We start from the raw sequence: 15,069 nt of genomic DNA, 5'->3' as shown, positions 1-15,069 counted from the left end.
TGCCTTTTACACCATATGTGCTCCAATAAACAGCGTTCAACGCTTCCTTGTTCGTGTTTTCACCACAGGCACGAAGAGGTCATTATCAGAAAGAACGACAGATAGAAATTTATATTTAACCAAATCAGGATATCGAATGGTAAAAATGTACAAACATGTATTCAGCGACGAGAAACTTGGTATGAAGTACAGTAAATACAGACCACCGTATCCATCTCAAATTGCAAACTATGTTATGAACTACATACGGGAAACACCGTTGTATCACAATCCTAAGGATAAATTGGACCTAATGGTTGAAGTCGGATGTGGAACAGGCCAAGCAACCCGTATATTCGCACCTTACTTTAAGAAGGTGATCGCCACCGACTTAAGTCCTGCTCAAATTGAGAGAGCGATAGATAGAAATAGTTTTGATCACGTGACATATAAAGTAGGATCGGCCGAAGAAATTGAGGTCAGCGACAGAAGCTCAACATTTCTACTCAGCGCTTTGTCGGCGCATTATTTTGATTTGCCAAAGTTCTTTGCTGAAACAGAAAGAGTTCTGGAACCTGGAGGTTGTTTTATCATAATGGGTTACAAAATGGAGAGCATAACACCAATTGGAATCGCATTCAATCCAAACATTGACACTTCCCAAATTTGGTACGAACACGCAAAGCCTCTTACAAACCATCAGGCTGAAGTTGCCATCTTGGATAAAATCAACAGCAATTACGCAGAAGTATTCGAGGCGATACCATGGCCGGAGAAGATGCGAAATGAGGACTTTTCCATTACTTTAGAATGGAATTTCGAGGATATTCAAGGATATGAAGAATCACTGGGGGTTTACCACAATTATTTACGTAGGCACGGAGGCATATTTGACAAAGAAAGCCTAAAAGATGCAGTGATTAGAATATTTGGCATTGAAGACGACAGCGTCCGCTTCAAGGTCGTTTTCCGATATTTTGTGCTGACATGTCGAATATCTTAAACTTTTGTTCAATTTCGACAAGCCAAATATAATGATCAACTACGTAGACTCACGTGCCTATTTCTACGCCTTGTATATACATTTGCCTACCTTAGAGTGTTCCTGCATCAGTGTAAATTGTAAATTTTACAATCTTTGTCCTGGTACAGAAATCCCCAACCCAAACGATTGCTCTAATTATGCTTTCTATGAATAATGCCTGCTGTTATTTTTTCTGTCCAAACGTTTTGTCGAATAAAATTGCAAACCTAATATTTCCCTATTAAACATTAACCCGTGCTTATGGGACAAACAGGGCTGAGCAGCAACGAAAATACTAGCTTAAGTTTTTAAACCAACGTCAGTTAAGTGTTCTAAAACGTAACGCCTTTTATCGTGGCATTAACTTTGCCGCTCCACAAAAATGGGTGAGATGATTCTTGTCAATATACAAGTTCGTTTTTGGAACTGTCGTTATTCTCACAAAATCGGGTGTTACAGCGGGAAAATACTACTACACAAAGTTTTTTCCAAACTTGATCCACATATAAGTATGCGCAAATCAGAAATTGTGCGAATTTAAATGATTATGCTTAAACGGGGCCGCCGCCTGTTGTTTTTGTTTATCAATTTGAGTTGAAATACTACACGAAATCGTAGCGTTAATATTCGCACAGATTTCTATGTTTCATAGGCTTATATGTGGATCAAGTTTGGAAAAAACTTTGTGACCCGGTGTAAAAGTAGCTTCCGTGACAACGAGACTAACGCTTGATTGTTTCGCGTTCACGTTGAACCAGTGAAGTGTTTTGTATTCATCCGCGCATGAGTCTGTCTTTTGGGACAACATGTTTGTAGGATGAAAATGTACTGCTGTTAAGAGCTAACTTTTATCTGGTTTCTATTTGAATAAGGGGTAAGACATAATGATGTATTACGTTCGTGAAACCTCTAACCGCGGGCTAGTAGAGACATGGGTCACCCCACAGTTGGTACGTTTAGTTTTTACTTGTTGTGTAAGCTACAGACAGATGGCCACTGTTTCGACCTAAAAGGTCTCATCAGTGCAGCTGGTGTGACTTTCAGACGACTTTGCTGACCAATTCATATTATTGGCTCCACTTTGTTTATCTTATAGTTTTTACTTGTGTTTTGAACTTGTGAAGTGCTTTGACTCGACGACATAATTTGCGAGTCTTATACATTTGAAATGCAACTAATGCAATTTGTTAACTGTGGCAGAAGGCATAACTTCGTCGCACATTGTTTGCAGTACTTGTACTGTGACGTGACCATCTGTTTTATATGAATGATGTGGTTTGCGGATAAACCGCTACGCTCGATGTACTTGCTACATCACAACACCACCATTCAAATCAGTGGGTCTTTACAAGCGTTCGTAACATACAGGACAAGATTAAACAAGTCCTGATAGCCAAGGAAGTCTCCTTCGCATTGAAAGTTCATTCCTTTACAAACTTGATTTCGAAAAAAAGATTTATGAGATTTTCGTGTGTTCTAGTGCTTTACCCTAATTCTTGGTGAACGCAATGCATGTGTATATTTTTAGGTCACATTTCGACTCGGGGCTAGCAGAGCCTTTATCCAGCGCTGCTGCATGTTGACTGCTAGTAAACAACTGAAAATGTTTGATCAGATCGTATCAGAATCAAGGAGAGTTACCAAACACGACAAGCTGCTTTTCTCGAAAGGTTGGCACCATATAGCACTGAGTACTTAACTACTACCAAGGTAGCTTTGCAAGGCATGCGCCCAATCGCACTATATAGCCTATGGCGCTTCCTTTTCTACTGTATTGAAGATTAAATTAAAGTTCATATATGCGTAGCAGGTTTGCTGTGTTTTAAAACGACAATCGTGAGGTTGGAGTTTAGACCTGTAGAAAGAATATGCCTTCTGGTATATATGTCAGTTTTGTCCCGAGAAATGACAAAACTCTGTGAATATAAACCTATTTTGTAGTTGTGTACCAATACATGTTTTAACTCACCGTTGTATCTGAAAAGCATATTGGGACAAGGAAATGACACGAACGCCTGCAGAAAGTCCATCGTGGAAAGGTGCCAAAAGTATGCTGCGTCGCTGGTTAGAAAAGTTGCAGTTGCGGTCCCAAGTTTTAAGTTACTAAATTTAGCAATGGATTGAAGGGAAAGGGGAATTTAGAGCTTCTTTTATAGTGCCTTAATTATTAATATAAAACCCTGTGAAACATGGAACAAAGTCGCATGCCCACATTCCTTGCAAACACAGAAGGCAAACGTCAACAGATAGCCAGGTTTGCAAAAAATAAAAGTCAAACAGTAAAATCGTTGCTATTGTAAACCATGAAAATGCGTACGTTATTGTATTTGTCACGCTTGGATGCACTTGTTGACTGTAGCGCCAGCGGGAGCAGTTGTACATGCAAATGTCGCTCTCTTTACATTGCATTACAACAGGCTGCACTGCGCTGTCGAAAAGGAAGTTACCAAAGCTGAAAGTGTTAGCTACAAGAAGGCGGGCACAAGTTAGTCATTAATCTTCGTCATTTTATGTCGGACTGTTTGTCGAATATAAACACGTGCTGTCAGCAGTTTGGATTTGAATACTTTGAGGTTTGACAAGCTGTGTAGAGCAGCCAAAATGTTGGGGGTAGTTTCAAATATCGCCCAAGGACAGAATGTTTGAATATATTTATATACATTTGTGACAAATTTGGCTTCACAGATCACATCCATGGCGTGGTGTGACAAATACCAGTAGAACTGAAGCAGATTATTTGTCATGCGCTTGTACCATACGATCAAGTTTTGGATTTCCGACACCAAATTCCTTGTTCGTGTTTTAACCACAGGCACGAAGAGGTCATTATCAGAAAGAACGACAGATAGAAATTTATATTTAACCAAATCAGGATATCGAATGGTAAAAATGTACAAACATGTATTCAGCGCCGAGAAACTTGCTATGAAGTACAGTAAGTTCAGACCACAGTATCCATCTCAAATTGCAAACTATGTTATGAACTACATACAGGAAACACCGTTGTATCACAATCCTAAGGATAAATTGGACCTAATGGTTGAAGTCGGATGTGGAACAGGCCAAGCAACCCGTATATTCGCACCTTACTTTAAGAAGGTGATCGCCACCGACTTAAGTCCTGCTCAAATTGAGAGAGCGATAGATAGAAATAGTTTTGATCACGTGACATATAAGGTAGGATCGGCCGAAGAAATTGAGGTCAGCGACAGAAGCTCAACATTTCTACTCAGCGCTTTGTCGGCGCATTATTTTGATTTGCCAAAGTTTTTTGCTGAAACAGAAAGAGTTCTGGAACCTGGAGGTTGTTTTATCATAATGGGTTACAAAATGGAGAGCATAACACCAATTGGAATCGCATTCAATCCAAACATTGACACTTCCCAAATTTGGTACGAACACGCAAATCCTCTTACAAACCATCAGGCTGAAGTTGCCATCTTGGATAAAATCAACAGCAATTACGCAGAAGTATTCGAAGCGATACCATGGCCGGACAAGATGCGAAATGAGGACTTTTCCATTACTTTAGAATGGAATTTCGAGGATATTCAAGGATATGAAGAATCACTGGGGGTTTACCACAATTATTTACGTAGGCACGGAGGTATATTTGACAAAGAAAGCTTAAAAGATGCAGTGATTAGAATTTTTGGCATTGAAGACGACAGCGTCCGCTTCAAGTTCGTTTTCCGATATTTTGTGCTGACATGTCGAATATCTTAAACTTTTGTTCAATTTCGACAAGCCAAATATAATGACGTAGACTCACGTGCCTATTTCTACGCCTTGTATATTCATTTGCCTACCTTAGAGTGTTTCTGCATCAGTGTAAATTGTAAATTTTACAATCTTTGTCCTGGTACAGAAATCCCCAACCCAAACGATTGCTCTAATTATGCTTTCTATCAATAATGCCTGCTGTTATTTTTGCTGTCCAAACGTTTTGTCGAATAAAGTTGCAAACCTAATATTTCCCCATTAAACATTTGCTCGTGCTTATGGGACAAACAGGGCTGAGCAGCAACGAAAATACTAGCTGAAGTTTTTAAACCAACGTCAGTTAAGTGTTCTAAAACGTAACGCCTTTTATCGTGGCATTATAACTTTGCCGCTCCACAAAAATGGGTGAGATGATTCTTGTCAATATACAAGTTCGTTTTTGGAACTGTCGTTATACTTACAAAATCGGGTGTTACAACGGGAAAATACTACTACACCGGGTCACTAAGTTTTTTCCAAACTTGATCCACATATAAGTATGCGCAAATCAGAAATTGTGCGAATTTAAATGAATATGCTTAAACGGGGCCGCCGCCTGTTGTTTTTGTAAATAAATTTGAGTTGAAATACTACACGAAATCGTAGCGTTAATATTCGCACAGATTTCTATGTTACATAGGCTTATATGTGGATCAAGTTTGGAAAAAACTTTGTGACCCGGTGTAAAAGTAGCTTCCGTGACAACGAGACTAACGCTTGATTGTTTCGCGTTCACGTTGAACCAGTGAAGTGTTTTGTATTCATCCGCGCATGAGTCTGTCTTTTGGGACAACATGTTTGTAGCATGAAAATGTACTGCTGTTAAGAGCTAACTTTTATCTGGTTTCTATTTGAATAAGGGGTAAGACATAATAATGTATTACGTTCGTGAAACCACTAACCGCGGGCCAGTAGAGACATGGGTCACCCCACAGTTGGTACGTTTAGTTTTTACTTGTTGTGTAAGCTACAGACAGATGGCCACTGTTTCGACCTAAAAGGTCTCATCAGTGCAGCTGGTGTGACTTTCAGACGACTTTGCTGACCAATTCACATTATTGGCTCCACTTTGTTTATCTTATGGTTTTTACTTGTGTTTTGAACTTGTGAAGTGCTTTGACTCGACGACATAATTTGCGAGTCTTATACATTTGAAATGCAACTGATGCAATTTGTTAACTGTGGCAGAAGGCATAACTTCGTCGCACATTGTTTGCAATACTTGTACTGTGACGTGACCATCTGTTTTATATGAATGATGTGGTTTGCGGATAAACCGCTACGCTCGATGTACTTGCTACATCACAACACCACCATTCAAATCAGTGGGTCGTTACAAGCGTTCGTAACATATAGGACAAGATTAAACAAGTCCTGATAGCCAAGGAAGACTTCTTCGCATTGAAAATTCATTCCTTTACAAACTTGATTTCGAAAAAAAGATTTATGAGATTTTCGTGTGTTCTAGTGCTTTACCCTAATTCTTGGTGAACACAATGCATGTGTAAATTTTCAGGTCACAATTCGACTCGGGGCTATAGCAGAGGCTTTATCCAGCGCTGCTTGCATGTTGACTGCTGGTAAACAACAGAAAATGTTTGATCAGATCGTATCAGAATCAAGGAGAGTTACCAAACACGACAAGCTGCTTTTCTCGAAACGTTGGCACCATATAGCACTGAGTACTTAACTACTACCAAGGTAGCTTTGCAAGGCATGCGCCCAATCGCACTATATAGCCTATGGCGCTTCCTTTTCTGCTGTATTGAGATTGCAGATTAAATTAAAGTTCATATATGCGTAGCAGGTTTGCTGTGTTTTAAAACTACAATCGTGAGCTTGGAGTTTAGACCTGTAGAAAGAATATGCCTTCTGGTATATATGTCAGTTTTGTCCCGAAATGACAAAACTCTGTGAATATAAACCTATTTTGTAGTTGTGTACCAATACATGTTTTAACTTACCGTTGTATCTGAAAAGCATATTGGGACAAGGAAATGACACGAACGCCTGCAGAAACTCCATCGTGAAAAGGTGCCAAAAGTATGCTGCGTCGCTGGTTGGAAAAGTTGCAGTTGCGGTCCCAAGTTTTAAGTTACTAAATTTAGCAATGGATTGAAGGGAAAGGGGAATTTAGAGCTTCTTTTATAGTGCCTTAATTATTAATGAGAAAAACACTGTGAAACATGGAACAAAGTCGCATGCCCACATTCCTTGCAAACACAGAAGGCACCCTCGCAACTGACGTCACCAAACTTCAGGTCTGCATTTTGTAGAAATTGAGGTGCCTATAATACATGGAATACCAAGGTTTTTTGGCACAATTACCGTTAATGTATTTTATATATGTTATAATTTCATGGACGCCGACAATTAAAGAATTATTACAAAGAATCAAACGCATTTTTCGAATATCTGTGTTTGGTTGTTCGTGTTATAAGACAGCAAGCAAGGCATGTTTTTGCCAACTATGATTATCAATTAAAAAAATTCTTCGCAGGCAATCTGGGCTCTGCGCGAGCGAATCGCCGAAGCCACGTTGAGAGAAGGTTACAACTTCAAGTATGACGTTTCACTTCGTTTTTGCCAACTATGATTATCAATTAAAAAAATTCTTCGCAGGCAATCTGGGCTCTGCGCGAGCGAATCGCCGAAGCCACGTTGAGAGAAGGTTACAACTTCAAGTATGACGTTTCACTTCCCACAGAGCATATGTACACTATGGCTGAGGAATGCAGAGAGAGATTAAAAAGTCTTTGTCTCTCTGTGTTTGGCTACGGCCATGTTGGTGAGAATGGAAGTTTTGCGTGTTTTGAAACATCACATTAAGATCGTCACCTGGTTTTAGTTGGACTATATTTGTGTCGTCTGTATAACATCTCGAGGTTTGGTAGATATATTTGCTAAAATTATGTATTTTCTTCCGAGCAGCATTTACACACTTTTCATCCAAATTTTTTTTTTAACTCGTCATGTTTGGAAACTCTTAGTATAATCTTGCTATTCTGCAACTGGCCCCTGGGGAAGATAAAAAGTTTTTAAATGTTGTTCCTCAGGCGACGGCAACTTGCACCTGAACATGACCTGCCCGAAGTTTGACCCCAAAGTTTTGTCCGCAATTGAACCTTACGTGTACGAGTGGGTTTCCAAATACAAGGGAAGCGTCAGTGCAGAGCATGGAATGGGGTAAGAAAATATCCTCTGATATAAAATGCTTCGAATTTCTTTGACCGAAATCTAAGTAAAATGTCCGTCAAAATTGTGTTTGTTTCTAATTGTTTTTGAGAGTTTAGGTTTTATAATGCCTGACAATATTTCCGCCTCCTGCAAGGCGCAGTATTTACCTAACATTTTTAACCTTTATTATACCTTGAAAATTAGCGGAAATTGGGAGAAATCGTCAACATTTCCAAAAATAAACATGGTCATTTTGTTTAGCTTCAAGAAACGCCAATATATGTCATTCACCAAGAGTGCGAGTGCCATAAATACGATGCATCAGATAAAGAAGGTGTTCGGCCCAAACGGAATTCTTAATCCCTACAAAACCCTCCCCGATCCATGAGCATTGCAAATTTCGTTTGTTTTTTACTAGCTTCAAATGTAGTTACGGTGTTGTAAATTCTATGCAATAATTGCCCTTAGACATAACTTTCTTAATTTTTGCTTTTGCATGAAAACTTTGTTGCGCTGCTTTTTGAGTAAACGAAATACAACTCGAAAGCATTTTTCTGTGTTGACGTTTCATACATGGTCAATTACACCATGAAGAAAGCAAATCAGCCGCAGACAGCTTGTCTCAGTGAGTTGCAGACAATGCAGCTGTTTCGACGTATGTGTTTGTCAGTGCAACTGGTGATTGCGAGCGGTCTTGTCTGCTAACTGTGTCAGGTTTTAAAGTATATTCATACAAACCGTATATACATATGATTATTGATGCAATGATTTACATAAGACACAAAAACTTAAACAGTTTCACGAATGAAACCACCCTTTTTCCCACAAAGTTTCTTAAGTCTGATATTTATACACTGCACACAAGGACAAACACGTCAAATTTTACTGTGAAACGCGCTTTTTCGTCTTCTATTTGAAACATTCTCATCACTTTATCCTTCAACCTTTCATTCTCAAACCTTCCGCCATGTTGACGCATGTAATCGTGATACCAAGCCATAGAGTCTTCAAATCCCACAATATCTTCCAAACCCCATTCACAGGACATCACGAAATCATTACAACGCTGCTTATCATCCCATGGAATCGCTTCGAAAATACTTTCATACTTGTTTCGAACTACATTCATTCTTTCCACATTCCTTTCTGTTGCAATGGGTTTCAGGTGGTCGTTTCTAAGAGAGGACATGTCGATAGCAGCAGAATGGTCGTTTCCAATCAGTGCCATACTTTTATTAAAGTAACCCACTACAGCAATACAACCTCCGGGCTTTAAAACCCGTTTTGCTTCATCAAAAAACTTGGGTAAATCAAAAAACTGAACAGACTGGGCACTCAAAACCATGTCAACAGTTCCGTTTTCAAGCTTGATATCTTCTGCGGATCCAACTTTGTAAGCAATGTGATCAAAAGCATTACTTTCCACTGCTTTGTTTATCTGGGATACACTTAAATCGGTAGCGATTACTTTCTTAAAGTAAGGGGCAAAAATATCTGTCGCCTGACCTGATCCACAACCTATTTCAACCATTAAATCCATTGTTTTGTCACTGGACCTGGTTTTACTGACATAATTGATGACATACCGTGCAACGTCATCAGGATACTTTGGTCTGTACTTTTTGTAAGATGAAACCAGTTCTTGTATGTTGTAAAGTTCCAGGGCCATTATATGCGCATCTTCCACAGTCTGATGTACATGTATAAGTGTACAATATACAGATACAAGACAGTCATGTTACAGGCCTATATAACCTATAAAATACATATTATTTGTACCTTTTGGCTGGAATATCACTTCTTACTTCGTTGTAACATGCACATCATACACTGTCACGATTGAAACACGTTTCATTGTACAACAATTAAGTCCAACACGCACAGAAAAAAGATTAATCATTTCAAACCAATTGACTTCTCACGATCAGCAAAGTTACGGTGCCGCTTTTTGGAGCGGCAAAGTTATAATGCCACGATAAAAGCCGTTACGTTTTGAAACACTTAACTGATGTTGGTTTAAAAACTTAAGCCGGTATTTTCGTTGCTGCTCAGTACTGTTTGTCCCATAAGCACGAGCTAATGTTTAATAGGGAAATAGTATAGGTTTGCAATTTTATTCGACGAAAGGTTTGGGCAGAAAAAATAACAGCTGGCAATATTGCTAGAAAGTATAATCAGAGTGTAAATAACTCAAAAGTGTCTCATAGATATTTAACAGTGCCTCGATTGCGAGATGAGCCTCTTGGATTACAAAAACCTGCTTCTACCTCGTTCTGTAAAGCAACCAGAACTCGGATAATTTCCCGAATAACTATTGTATTGAAAACTATTACCAGCTTCATTGAAACGGTACATTACGAAACTCTGCAATATGAACGTTGATTCTACCAGGTGGAGAGAGACTTGCAGTTCATATCAGAATAGAAGTATAACAGTAATACGATAGAATCGAATAGAATAGAATGAGTTTCATGTGCAAACTGGGCTTCAAAGGTCTCTATACTGAAAGCTGATTGGTCAATAATGTCACGTGATATCATGAGCTGCTTGAAGCAATATAATACAAGAACACAAAATGCAGGGTATTGTCAGCCAGGAGACATCGAGGTTATATGTAAGCCGGATTTAGGTGATATACGTGTGCTGGAGATTCATTGGTGAACACGTTCTGATGCAACACGAAGAGATAGTTCTCGTGTTATCTGGGACGCATTCAAATGGTTAGTTTAATACAAGTCTAAAAATGTATCCTGTATAGGAATATTTTATGTGGTAAAGAGGATATTAAATGAATCACTTGACTCGAGAACATTCGATGCGTTAATCATTTAGGTTGCATTAAGAGGTTATGTTTACTTGGGTCGGAAGTTGCGAAATATTCAATAAATCTGGTAATGGGCTTGCAAATGCTTTTGCAATGTTGCAAACGAAATGAATTATGCAATACTTGTGCAATGCTTCACACAAAACATTACGCAATACAAGCACGGGATTCTATGATGTATGTTACAAGAGTAATCGTTTGGATTGGGGATTTGGAAACCAGGATAACGATGGCGAAATTTACAATTTGCACTGATACAGGAACACTGTAAGGTAGGCAAATGAATATACAAGGCGTAGAAATAGTCACGTGAATCTACGTAGTTGATCAATATATTTGGCTTGTCGAAATTGATAAACAAAAGTTTAAGGTTTTCGACATGTCAGCACAAAAATTCGGAAAACGACCTTGAAGCGGACGCTGTCATCTTCAATGCCAAAGATTCTAATCACTGCATCTTTTAGGCTTTCTTTGTCAAATATACCTCCGTGCCTACGTAAATAATTGTGGTAAACCCCCAGTGATTCTTCAAATCCTTGAATATCCTCGAAATTCCATTCCAAAGTAATGGAAAAGTCCTCATTTCGCACCTTGTCCGGCCATGGTATCGCTTCGAATACTTCTGCGTAATTGCTGTTGATTTTATCCAAGATGGCAACTTCAGCCTCGTTTGTAAGAGACTTTGCGTGTTCGTACCAAATTTGGGAGGTGTTAATGTTTGGATTAAACGCAACTCCAATTGGCGTTAAGCTCTCCATTTTGTAACCCATTATGACAAAACAACCTCCAGGTTCCAGAACTCTTTCTGTTTCAGCAAAAAACTTTGGCAAATCAAAATAATGCGCCGACATAGCGCTGAGAAGAAATGTTGCGCTTTTCGTGTCAACGTGAATTTCTTCGGCCGATCCTACCTTATATGTCACGTGATCAAAACTATTTCTAACTATCGCTTTGTTAATTTGAGCAGGACTTAAGTCGGTGGCGATCACCTTCTCAAAGTAAGGTGCGAATATACGTGTTGCTTGGCCTGTTCCACATCCGACTTCAACCATTAGGTCCAATTTATCCTTAGGATTGTGATACAACGGTGTTTCCCGCATGTAGTTCATAACATAGTTTGCAATTTCATCCGGATACTGTGGTCTGTATTTACTGTACTTCATAGCAAGTTTTTCGGCGCTGAATGCTTGTTTGTACATTTTCACACCTTTCTCATTCTGTGAGGAAAATTGTAAATTAACTCAAACTACAAAAATAGGTCAGATTGACATTAACATGAACCTGTTGCCGTCTAAACTTTCGCAAATTTACATCAAAAAGTTACACATTAAAGACCTTCCGTGTTTATGAGGACGCACCACATACCTTGCTTGAAAACCTCAACGTTGCAAATGCCGGTCAACCGTTAAATTTGCCTCTGGCCAGTGATCCTGATGTTGGTGTGTGAAAAAGGGCGCAAAGGAGCACCTAACCAAAACCTTACCCTGCAAAAAGACGGTACTTGGGCGTGAAAACTTCAACTAAGATGATTCAAAAAATGATAAATAATCCCAAGTGGTCTGTCTGTTTCAAGTTTTTACGACATATATATTTCGCCTGTCTGTTCAGGCATCATCAGTATCGCTAAAAAACAACACAGCAACGGAGTTCACCAACAGTAATGCAAATGTAAGCTGACGATAGCGGTAAAAAATGCCGGCGGCGATCTGGCCCTACGTCATTGATAAGCTTGTCACAATGACAACACAGTTGGTGGACACTTCAACGGTAAACGGAAGTAAAAACAAAAACAAAACCGACACTTACATTGTATTAGGCAATATAAGGGGGTTGATGTTAATTTTTGCCTTGATTTTGTGAAACCATTTGTCTTCACATATATCCAATAAATGCACTGGGGGCTGTTCTACGAAGACGACTTTGAAGCATTTTGCCATGTCAACATGTCGGTGCTGCTTGTGTTGTGCGTGGTAGTGGTGGAGCAACGCAGCTCGGTCGGTATTTCCGTTGTCTTTTCCCGTTTTCCAAACGGCTCGATGTCCGTTCCATCGAGTGGAAAACTTGTTTTTCGTTTGGCCAACGTATTGGTCACCACATAAAAGGCAGGTACATAAATGCCATAGTTTCGACATGTCAATGTCTGACGGAGTGAAATTGGCCCACTGGGTGTTAATAACTGGTTGGTACTTACAACCATTGATGTGTGGTTGCCGAAATTCCCACAGAGGGCGCAATGGCCGCAAGGCTGTGACAGTCCTGTTTTGTGCGGGTTTTGATCGTCACAATGAGCGATGCCTCTATACTTGGTGAGTATACAAGCGAGAGTGTGTGGGCGCTTGTAAACTACCATGGTATGTGGATTGAGGATCTTCTCTTTAGGACTTGGTCGGAGTAGGTTTACGAAACTTGTAGCCCATATGTCCAGTACGGATGTACAGCGGGTGACACTGGGGCCAAACCTTTCCTTCCAGTCTTTCTCCAGGTTTAGGACGTCGTTAACCATGTTTTTCGGAAATCGCGATCGTATGGCTTTAGATTAGAGGTTTTCCAGGCTGCTATGGTAGTCCTCGTCGGATTCAATCAAGCGGCGCAACCTTTTTGCCTCTCCATGTAAAATACCTTTGAAAATCGTCGGAGGGTGGTGAGAATACCCGTCAAGAAAGCAACGGTGCAAAGCAGTGGCCTTGGTGTGGTCAATGGTTCTGAATGAGAACGGAGATCGGGTGGAATAGACATGTTCTACGTCGAGGAATGGTATGCCTGGCATGTCTTGTTGTACGTGTGTTTTATTAAACGTGAGTTCCAAATTACATTTGCGGAACACGTTGTCAAGCTCATTGTTGACGTGGTTGGCTGTTTCTTCAGCAAGATTCTAATCACTGGCTTTCTTTCTTTTAGGCTTTCTTTGTCAAATATGCCTCCGTGCCTACGTAAATAATTGCAAAATTCCATTTCAAAAGTAATGAAAAAGTCCTCATTTCGTATCTTGTCCGGCCATGGTATCGCTTCGAATACTTCTGCGTAATTGCTGTTGATTTTATCCAAGATGGCAACTTCAGCCTGATGGTTTGTAAGAGGCTTTGCGTGCTCGTACCAAATTTGGGAAGTGTTAATGTTTGGATTGAATGCGATTCCAATTGGTGTTATGCTCTCCATTTTGTAACCCATTATGACAAAACAACCTCCAGGTTCCAGAACTCTATCTGTTTCAGCAAAAAACTTTGGCAAATCAAAATAATGCGCCGACATAGCGCTGAGTAGAAATGTTGATCTTCTGTCGCTAACGTGAATTTCTTCGGCCGATCCTACTTTATATGTCACGTGATCAAAACTATTTCTATCTATCGCTCTCTCAATTTGAGCAGGACTTAAGTCGGTGGCGATCACCTTCTTAAAGTAAGGTGCGAATATACGGGTTGCTTGGCCTGTTCCACATCCGACTTCAACCATGAGGTCCAATTTATCCTTGAGGATTGTGATACAACGGTGTTTCCCGTATGTAGTTCATAACATAGTTTGCAATTCGAGATGGATACTGTGGTCTGAATTTACTGTACTTCATAGCAAGTTTCTCGGCGCTGAATACATGTTTGTACATTTTTACCATTCGATATCCTGATTTGGTTAAATATCAATTTCTATCTGTCGTTCTTTCTGATAATGACCTCTTCGTGCCTGTGGTGAAAACACTAACAAGGAAGCGTTGAACGCTGTTTATTGGAGCACATATGGTGTAAAAGGCACCGAGGAAGTGTGAAGAGCGGAAAATGGTTGTTACGTAACATTGGTCACATAATAGCTAGACAAGGTCATTAACTTCGGGAATCTTCTTAATCCCTTGTATATAAATCATCAAAAATAGGCGTTCAGCGCATCTCATTTCGGAGTGTTGAGAAACAGTTACTTGTTTTTTCACGATTCGATCTCGCTTTCAAAGTGTAATTTATTTCCAACCGATGTTAGTTTCCCACGATATTCTTTTCCGGTTTTATGTAAATTGTTTCCCACTTGATTGTCTTCCTGGTCGGTTAAATGTCTGCTTCAGCCCTCATCGTGAGACCATTTTTCCTGTGTAAAATGCCATTGCTGTTTTCGGGCTTTTTGTTTGTCCTCAGTCTTTAAACAATCCTTTTTCCAAATCGCCTCTCTCCAGTTTATGTAAAGTGCATGGCATCCTGGTGGAACTCTAACTATCATTTTAACTGTTTTGCTTTAAACTTGCTTAATTTAACTTTACCTTTTACACTTCGCATTAACTTTAACTCAACTTAACCGCATTTCACTTAATTTAACGTTACTTTGC

The 15,069-nt window shown here is 39.6% G+C and overlaps 5 protein-coding genes across 5 annotated transcripts; 2 read left to right on the top strand and 3 right to left on the bottom strand.

Moving 5' to 3' along the window:
- The first annotated feature begins 145 nt into the window (after positions 1 to 145).
- Positions 146 to 982, top strand: LOC145901886 (putative methyltransferase DDB_G0268948). Its single transcript, XM_082989694.1, has one exon. It carries the CDS (start codon positions 146 to 148, stop codon positions 980 to 982), a length of 837 nt encoding a protein of 278 aa, XP_082845820.1.
- A 5,969-nt stretch (positions 983 to 6,951) lies between these two features.
- Positions 6,952 to 8,330, top strand: LOC145901882 (D-2-hydroxyglutarate dehydrogenase, mitochondrial-like). Its single transcript, XM_082989690.1, has 4 exons — positions 6,952 to 7,026; positions 7,388 to 7,553; positions 7,822 to 7,951; positions 8,204 to 8,330. Exons 1-4 carry the CDS (start codon positions 6,952 to 6,954, stop codon positions 8,328 to 8,330), a joined length of 498 nt encoding a protein of 165 aa, XP_082845816.1.
- A 459-nt stretch (positions 8,331 to 8,789) lies between these two features.
- LOC145901881 (putative methyltransferase DDB_G0268948) lies at positions 8,790 to 9,611 on the bottom strand. Its single transcript, XM_082989689.1, has one exon. It carries the CDS (start codon positions 9,609 to 9,611, stop codon positions 8,790 to 8,792), a length of 822 nt encoding a protein of 273 aa, XP_082845815.1.
- Positions 9,612 to 11,131: 1,520 nt separating this feature from the next.
- Positions 11,132 to 11,965, bottom strand: LOC145901849 (putative methyltransferase DDB_G0268948). The gene has a single exon (XM_082989654.1). It carries the CDS (start codon positions 11,963 to 11,965, stop codon positions 11,132 to 11,134), a length of 834 nt encoding a protein of 277 aa, XP_082845780.1.
- A 1,540-nt stretch (positions 11,966 to 13,505) lies between these two features.
- On the bottom strand, positions 13,506 to 14,216 carry LOC145901845 (uncharacterized). The gene has a single exon (XM_082989648.1). It carries the CDS (start codon positions 14,214 to 14,216, stop codon positions 13,506 to 13,508), a length of 711 nt encoding a protein of 236 aa, XP_082845774.1.
- Positions 14,217 to 15,069: the final 853 nt, after the last annotated feature.

Source organism: Ascidia mentula, chromosome 5 (genome assembly GCF_947561715.1).
Source record: "Ascidia mentula chromosome 5, kaAscMent1.1, whole genome shotgun sequence".
In the NCBI taxonomy this organism is placed as follows: domain Eukaryota; kingdom Metazoa; phylum Chordata; class Ascidiacea; order Phlebobranchia; family Ascidiidae; genus Ascidia; species Ascidia mentula.
This window is presented reverse-complemented; position numbering and strand designations above follow the sequence as displayed.

Excerpts from the sequence above, each read along its gene's own strand:
- LOC145901886 (XM_082989694.1), top strand. The coding sequence starts at position 146 with ATGTACAAACATGTATTCAGCGACGAGAAACTTGGTATGAAGTACAGT.
- LOC145901882 (XM_082989690.1), top strand. The coding sequence starts at position 6,952 with ATGGAACAAAGTCGCATGCCCACATTCCTTGCAAACACAGAAGGCACC. Across the intron at positions 7,027-7,387 it reads CTGACGTCACCAAACTTCAG|GCAATCTGGGCTCTGCGCGA; the intron begins GTCTGCATTTTG and ends AATTCTTCGCAG. Across the intron at positions 7,952-8,203 it reads AGTGCAGAGCATGGAATGGG|CTTCAAGAAACGCCAATATA; the intron begins GTAAGAAAATAT and ends CATTTTGTTTAG.
- LOC145901881 (XM_082989689.1), bottom strand. The coding sequence starts at position 9,611 with ATGGCCCTGGAACTTTACAACATACAAGAACTGGTTTCATCTTACAAA.
- LOC145901849 (XM_082989654.1), bottom strand. The coding sequence starts at position 11,965 with ATGTACAAACAAGCATTCAGCGCCGAAAAACTTGCTATGAAGTACAGT.
- LOC145901845 (XM_082989648.1), bottom strand. The coding sequence starts at position 14,216 with ATGGTTGAAGTCGGATGTGGAACAGGCCAAGCAACCCGTATATTCGCA.